Source organism: Hibiscus syriacus, unplaced genomic scaffold (assembly GCF_006381635.1).
Source record: "Hibiscus syriacus cultivar Baekdansim isolate YM2019G1 unplaced genomic scaffold, ASM638163v2 tig00111028_pilon, whole genome shotgun sequence".
Lineage (NCBI taxonomy): Eukaryota > Viridiplantae > Streptophyta > Magnoliopsida > Malvales > Malvaceae > Hibiscus > Hibiscus syriacus.
The window spans coordinates 181,605-189,985 of NW_024062961.1; the positions used below are offsets into that span (position 1 = coordinate 181,605).

The 8,381-nt window shown below is 35.6% G+C and overlaps 1 protein-coding gene across 1 annotated transcript; it reads left to right on the forward strand.

Moving 5' to 3' along the window:
* Nucleotides 1-393: 393 nt before the first annotated feature.
* On the forward strand, nucleotides 394-3,198 carry LOC120151193 (primary amine oxidase 2-like). Its single transcript, XM_039163722.1, is given in 6 exon segments — nucleotides 394-544; nucleotides 547-1,171; nucleotides 1,294-1,547; nucleotides 1,550-1,677; nucleotides 1,795-1,908; nucleotides 2,339-3,198. Coding segments are annotated over 6 exon segments (2,007 nt in total). The 5' UTR covers nucleotides 394-396; the 3' UTR covers nucleotides 3,077-3,198.
* The last annotated feature ends 5,183 nt before the right edge of the window (nucleotides 3,199-8,381 follow it).

The following is an 8,381-nucleotide window of genomic DNA, read 5'->3' on the forward strand; positions in this document are numbered from 1 at the left end:
GGTTATTTTATCTTATTTTAAAATAATTTAATGTCTATTTTTGAATTTTACCCTAGAAAATTAACGTGAATTCCAGTGTATGCAATACGTTCTAGAATTTTCCAAGTTCAACACGGTAGATCAATTACTTAACGGTAAAAAGTAAAAACGTATTTTACACATCAATGATTAACTCACCTACAATAAACGTTTCTTTTAATAACGGAACTCTTAATTATTTTGTTGCCATGAGCATGAACTTACAAACCTGGATCAAAAAAAAAATTAAAATAATATTCAGTTCATTAATTTCCTTAAAATAATATAATATATATATTTTTAAAAAATTCCAAGTTGCATTAAATAATTTGGCTATTTAAGGGCAACTAGAGGCTCAAGGTTTTTCAAGTGATAACAATGGCTTCACCATTGAAAATAACTCTATTCTTCTTCTCCATCTTCACTATCTTCTTCATCTCCCCTATCACCTCTAAGCTCCACCCATTAGACTCGCTCTCTCCCTCCGAGTTCCTCCTAGTTCGAGCCATTGTGACTCAGTCCTACCCTACCACTCACACAAACTCACCTTCCAGTATGTAGGCTTAGAGGAACCTGAAAAACCACTTGTGAAATCATGGCTATCAAAACCCTACTCCAAACCTCCACCTCGCCAAGCACTTGTTGTTATCGGGGTCGACCAAAAAACTCGTGAACTCATCGTAGATTTATCGATACGCTCGATCGTTTCCGATAAACTCTACGGTGGGTTGGGGTACCCGTTACTCACCATCGAAGAACAAGAAGGTGCTGTGGATTTAACCCTTAAGTATGAACCATTTTTAGCATCTATTAAACGAAGAGGGCTTAATATATCCGAAGTCACATGCTCGACTCAAACGATTGGTTGGTATGGGAAAGTGAAAACAACACGTGAGTTGAAAATCATATGTTTCTATTTGAATGGGACGATTAATATGTATGTGAGACCAATAGAAGGGATGACCATTGTTGTCGATATCGAACAAATGAAGATATCGGAATTCGTCGACCGAGCGGTGCCTCCGATGCCTAAAGCTACGGGAACCGATTATCGTGCATCGAAGATAACACCGCCTTTCGGTCCACGTTTTAATGCTGCTCCGCCAACCCCACCGGGCCAAAAAAGTTTCGAATTTGACGGAAATGTTGTTAGGTGAGACTAATTATTTTGATGTAAAAATTGTCACACTGCCTTGGTACAAGGTATTATGGTTTAGAGTTTAATATATATATTTATATGCTTAATATTTCTTTTCTATTTTTCTATTTCAACAGCTGGGCGAACTGGAAGTTCCATCTAGGGTTTGATGCTCGAGTTGGTCCTGTAATCTCTCAAGCTTCCTTCTACGATGCCGATAAGAAAAAGTATCGTCAAATCATGTATCGATCGTTTATCTCGGAGCTCTTCGTTCCGTATCAGGATCCGACTGAAGAATGGTACCACATAACATTCTTCGATTGCGGTGAATTCGGGTTCGGAATCTATGCAGTTCCATTGGAACCCTTCAACGATTGTCCATCCAATGCAGTGTTGTGGATGGTTACTATGCAGGCCAAGATGGTAAACCCGTGAAGGTACAGGACGTAATGTGCATATTCGAAAGGCATTCTGGTGATGTAATGTGGCGACATACTGAGGCTGAGCTTCGAGATCAAAAGGTTTATTTATTATTAGTAATTGATTCTAATTTTGGAAATATAAAAAATTATAAAAAATATATTTAAAATATATGACAATTTATTTATTTTCGAATTGACTTGGATTTGATACCGCAGATTAGAGAAGCGAGACCAGATATTAGCCTTGTGGTGAGAATGGTTGCAACTGTGGGCAACTATGACTATGTCCTTGATTGGGAGTTCAAGCCAACTGGGTCCATTAAATTTGGGGTATTTTCCTTTTTATTTTTTATTGAGATAAAAGATAAAAAAATTATTGGTTTTGTCCAACTCATATATAAACTCAAGCTCCAAAATAGTGCAAGACTTTAAGGCTCTTGGTAGTTTATGCTGCAAATGGAAACATGATCCTATTGCTGTGCAGTGTTTTAGGGGTCCACATTTTGATTATGACCAAATTTTGCACGTGTTCAAATAGAGATAGTTTTATTAGAAGATATAAATTTTAATTATAAATATGAAATCATTATGAGGTAGAGATTGTTTTTAAAAAAATTAATCTATTGATATTAATGTTGTACATAAACCTACAAACATAATTATTCGAATTTAGATATTTTTTTGATAATAATATTCTCTTTAATTTATTGATTTATTTGCTTTCAATTTTTTCTACCTATGTTGTCTTCCATGCCCCCAGGTTGGTCTGACAGGAGTGTTGGAAGTGAAGGCAGTACCCTACACTAACACCGACGAAATCAAAGAGGAAATTTACGGTACATTAGTAACAGACAACACCATTGGGGTGAACCACGATCATTTCCTAACATACCATCTCGATCTCGATGTCGATGGCGACGCAAATTCCTTCGTGAAGACCCATTTGATCACCAAACGAGTCAAGGACAAGAACATCCCAAGAAAAAGTTATTGGAACTTCGAACACGAAATAGTCAAAACCGAATCCGATGCACAGATCCAACTCGGGTTGAATTCACCGGAACTCTTAGTGGTTAACCCTAACAAGAAAACTAAACCTGGGAACACAGTTGGGTACCGTTTGGTCCCCGGCTCTGCAGTCGGACCACTCCTCGCCACCGATGACTACCCACAAATCCGAGGTGCTTTCACAAATTATAACGTGTGGGTAACTCCGTATAACAAGTCGGAGAAATGGGCGGGCGGACGATACGTTGACCAGAGTCGAGGAGACGACACTTTAGCGGTGTGGACGGAGAAGAACAGGAACATCGAGAACAAGGACATTGTGGTTTGGTACACCATGGGGTTCCACCATGTGCCTTGCCAAGAGGATTTTCCAATGATGCCCACATTGAGTGGCGGGTTTGAGCTTAAACCTACCAATTTCTTTGAGTACAGTCCGGTGCTGAAAACCGTACCTCCTCAACATTTAAGTTGGGGCAATTGCACCAATTGACCCTGAGCATTGTCCTTTAATGAGAATCAAATACCCTATAGTAAAGGGTACTCATTGGATGTAGAGGAACTACGCTATTCTAATGTATTATCCTTGAAATAAAATATGCATGTTTCGTATTATTTAATTTGGATATATCAATGTCACGTATGCACGGAACTATTGTGTGGGCATCATTAGAGACACACATTACGAGTACACAAATTTTTAATTTTTTACATCATATATATATATATATATATACTATAATAAGATTGTCGTAACCGTCTTTCGGTTGGGTCTCGGAATTGGGCTTCGACTTGAAAAATGTGGATTGGAGTCGCCACCAACCATTTTAAAACGAATTTAGGTGGGTCGGACACCATCTTACCTGATCTGCGTTTTTACCAAAAATGTGTCGGGTTCGGGAGTCGGTTACGGTTAAGGAATGATTAGTACCCTTGAATCGCCCATTCGGTACCAATTAATTTGCCGGTTGTCTTAGTTGCGAAAATTCGAAATTAAAATTAAAATTTAATAGACCCGATTCAAATTACTTACAATTGATTGATTTGAATACCCTTAAAAGATAAAAACATTTAACTCGTAGCGGAGTATAAAATCAAATTAGGATAGCAAGTGTGCAAACGTGATAATAATAAATAAAACAAGAAAAAATGAAAAATAACAAAACACATAAAAAATAAAAATAAAAATAAACAAAATGAATAAAATGTTAAAAAAACAAAGACACAGATAAAGAGAAAATATTAATGGAGTAAAAAATAAAAAAGGTAAAAGAAATTAAAAATGAATAAAAATAATGTGTACATATAAAGTAGTTTTACTAAAAAAAATAAAAAAAATAAATATATAATACTAAGTAAAACAAATAAAAAATAAAGATATACATGATATTAAGAAAAAAATAATAGAAAAAAAATAAAATAAAGTAAAAATATAATATATAAATAAATAAAAAAATAGAATATAATAAAACGAATAAAATATAATATTAAGAAAAAATATATATACATAGTAAATGAAGAAAATTAATACATCTATACATATATATATATAAGATATATATAATAAAAATATATATAAATAAAAAGGAATATAGTAAATAAATAAAAAATATAATTAAAAATATATATAGGGGACGGAATTAATATAAAAGGTAAATTAAAAGGTAAATTTCAAGGTAAATTAAAGATTAGATTGACTTAGGGGGAATATTAAATACTTTTAAAAAATGAACATGCCTCGGGAGTATATCTAGATTCGAAACTTCGAAACCCCACCCCTTTTTGATCAACGGCGCAACCCACGTTTTGGGTTATTCAAACCAAATCTCAAGAAAAATAACATGCACATGCGAGAAATGAACGAATCAATGTAAAAAAAAGATGCTACATTTTATTTCCTTTTCGAATCGTTTACAATAGCTTTGCCTTTGTATTTTTTCGTGCTTTCCTCTGTATCTTGTATGTAAATCCTGTGTTACAAAGGAGGAGGATTACATGTATTTATAGTGAAAAAAACTAATTATTTTTAGAATCCTATTAACAATAGAATCCTAATGCAATTAGACTCCTTGCTCGGTTGTTGCACGTTTGTTGGTGTGGTTGTTGCTTTAAAGATATGGTGGTGAAAGAGTCCTCTTAGGAGATGAACTCTTGCTAGTTATATCTTTTAAGAAAATGAGTGTCTACAGTTGCCCCTCTTTGTCCTTTTTCGTGGAACGAAAAATAGGACAAAGATAAAAAGACACAAATTTTTGTTAAGTGGAGTTGAAGAATAACTCCCTTTTGAATTGAGTTGCGGATGGCTCCTCCGTCACGAAGTCGAGTCCATCTTGAAATGATTTGAATCAGAATGTGGCTTCTCGTTGTAGTCCACTTTGGTATTCTTCTCGGTTTAAAGACCTTGGCTAAAAATTCGTCTGGAAAGTAATCCATTGACTCCACAATGTGGTTGATATACTCTCGAGCTGAATGAAACCGAACTCAAAAAGTCTTCGTTGACAGATAGCTTTTCTCGACTTAAGCTATGCTGACGGAAAAAAGGCTTCTTGCTACTAAGGCACAGCTAACCCAGATCTTTTTCTCGGCTTGAAAACCTCGATTGTAGCCGGACAATAGTGTGATTGAGGTGTCATCGAGCTGAATGGAATCGAACTCGACAATTTTCGTTGACAGATAACCCTTATTACCTTGAGCTATGCTATAAATTTGGTTTACCTCTGAGTTGAATATAATCGAACTCGAAGGTCTTTGGTGATAGATAACCCTTCATTGAGTTGGATATCTTTCATCATGAAGTTGAAATCCAATCTAGAGATGGATGCTGCTTGTGTGCACGATTCCCCTTCGTCGTGAAATTGAAACCGTGGGTGAAGTTGAGCCTGGTAATTGAATATCCTTCATCGTGAAGTTGAAATCTAAGTGGGTAGTATTGTTCCGAGTCCAATATCCTCCGTTGTGAAGTTGAAATTGGCTCTGGAACTAGGAAATTGTTTGTTGACAGCCAGTCGCCCTTCGATGTGAAGTTGAGCTTGTGTTGTCTCGAGTTCAATATCCTTCGTTATGAAGTTGAAATTGACTCTGAATGAAACTGAAAAATTGTTTGTTGACAATCAGTCACTCATTCGTTGTGAAGTTGAGCTTGTGTTGTCTTGAGTCCAATATCCCTTCGTTGTGAAGTTGAAATTGGCTCTGAAACTGGGAAGCCCCTTCGTCGTGAAGTTGAACCTCAAATGCACGATATCCTCCGTCGTGGAGTTGAAATTGTGGATGTGTGGGTGATATCCTTCTTCGTGGAGTTGAAATCGCGGATGGCTCTTTTGTCGTGAAGTTGAGCCTTGACTTGAATATCCTTCGTTGTGAAGTTGAAATCCAAGTATTGTATGTTGCGGGTGGACACGATTCCCTTCGCTGTGAAGTTGAAATCATGGATGACCCCTTTATTGTGAAGTTTGGCTTCGAGTTAGATATTCTCCGTCGTGAAGTTGAAATATACTCTCGAGCAAATTGTGTCGCTTTGAGTTCAGTATCCTTTGCGCGAAGTTGAAATTGACTCTAACTAAAACCTGAAAAATTATGCATATATGTGATGCTATGGATGCAATGCTCTTAGGTGTGCCTAAAATGCATATGCAATATATGTTATCTTGGGGATCTGGAGAGAAATCTCGATCTCCAGTTGCCTGTCTGGAATCTTGATTCTTGAATCTTCAAGTTTTGATCCCTGATCTTGAATTCTTCAAATGTTCAAATCTGATGTGTACATTCTATTTTTGATTTGAGAAATGCTTCTTGACCATCTCAAGTATGTGTCTGAGCTAAGTGTAACGGTTCAGATGATGCTTCAAGAGAAGTTGTCTCGAAAGAGATAGAATTCATTTCAAGGGAAACGATCTCAAAGATATCTGTTGTTTCATGGAAAAAGGTCTCAAGGGAAACAAAATTTTGTTTTAAGGGAAATAAATTTGAAGATTTTATGTTTCAAGAGAAACTGTCTCAAGGGAGACAAAATTTGTTTTAGGAGAAATAAATTCAAAGATTTTGTTTCAAGGGAAACTGTCTCAAGAGAGACGAAATTTGTTTCAAGAGAAACTGTCTCAAGAGAGACAAAACTTAGTTCCAAAAGAAATTGTCTTAAGAGATACGAAATTTGTTTCAAATAAAACATATTCAAATATTTTGTTTCAAGGGAAACTGTCTCAAGAGAGACAAAATTTGTTTCAAGGGAAACTGTCTCAAGAGAGACAAAATTTTATTCAAGGGAAATGTTTTCAATGTTTATGTTTCAAGAGAAACTGTCTCAAGGGAGGCAAAATTTTGTTTCAAGGGAAACTATCTCAAGAGAGACAAAATTCATTTTATGTTTCAAGAGAAACTGTCTCAAGGGAGACAAATTTTGTTTCAAGGGAAACTACCTCAAGCGAGATAAAATCTTATTTTTTAAAAACAATCTTGAGTGAAATGAAATGCCTTCTTTCGAGTGAAACAGTCTCAAGTGAGACAAAGTCTGTTTTAAGAAAAGCAATCTCAAGTGAGATAATCATCTGCATTAAATGAGATTGTCTCAAGCGAGACAAAATTTATATTGGAAATGTTGAATCTGAAGATGAATGTCGATCTTTCAATCTGTCGAGTTGGTTGAAGTGTGACTTCTTGCTGCTGAGTTAAGCAAACACCATCGATTTTTACAAACTCTTTTGAATCAAGTATCTTTCGCCTTGAAGTTGAAACTTAACTCTAAAGCTGCAAAACTTATGTATGTGAAAAATGATAAATATGATGCTCTAAAATGTATGCATAATGAATGAGGTTTTGTTTTATTCCTTGGATAGAATCTCATTTTTTGCCTATGGTTCCTACATGTGGAGGAAAATCCTTCGGAAGATATGATCGTTCGCATCAGGATTTTGAATCCCCGAGATGCCCCAATTTCAATGTTGAATCTCCAAAAATGCCCCAACATTAAAAGTGCCCCTATTGTTCCTCATTTCTTGCTTCAACATTAATTTTAAGCATGAGATTACTGTCTGAGAGCCACATGTCATTTATCAAGATCCACTCTAGAGAGATTGTCTTGTTTGAAAAAATGTTTCTCTTTTATTTTCAAAGTTTTGAAAATATCAATTAAAAGAGTTTCGAAAAATGTTTAATCAGAAGTTTTGAAAATATTGCCCCTTTCACGGTTTTACAATTGAGACAAAACATAAAACTAGAGTTCATTGGATATCAAAGAATTAATTACAATGTTAATCCTTCAATAAATTATAGCTATTTGACACGTGCCAAGATCAAAGCTATTTTTGGGAAATGGTTAAGTAAGGAAAGGATAAAAAGTCTCAGGTTATTGTGTTTGGTCAAAGGTTTGGCATTTTTTTTATTTGATGCTCAAAGGTTTGATGGGGTAGCTTGCATGCTCCTCTATTAGAAGTGTTCTCCGATTCCCAGTTTTCATGGTCACGCTCGGATTGTGCGATGCCTTATCAAGGAAATCGTGCGATCGCCTCAACTGCCCAATTTTCGTATTCGAGCCGTTTTCAGGTTTTCAACTCGAATCCTCCTTTGGTTTCAAGACATCATTCGTAATTTACATCTTGAACCCCCCTTTGTTATTTTTCTCTATCATGCATTAATTACATTATTTTTTGCAAATAAAGATTAATCCTGATGGGCGGGATGAAATCTGACGATAGTCTCTTCTGTTCAGAACTTTATGTATGATTATAAGGGACTTTTAAGGTATGTAACGTAGGTCATGGTTCATGGTTATGAAAGAAAGGGATAAAAGGTCCAAACAAGTTTAA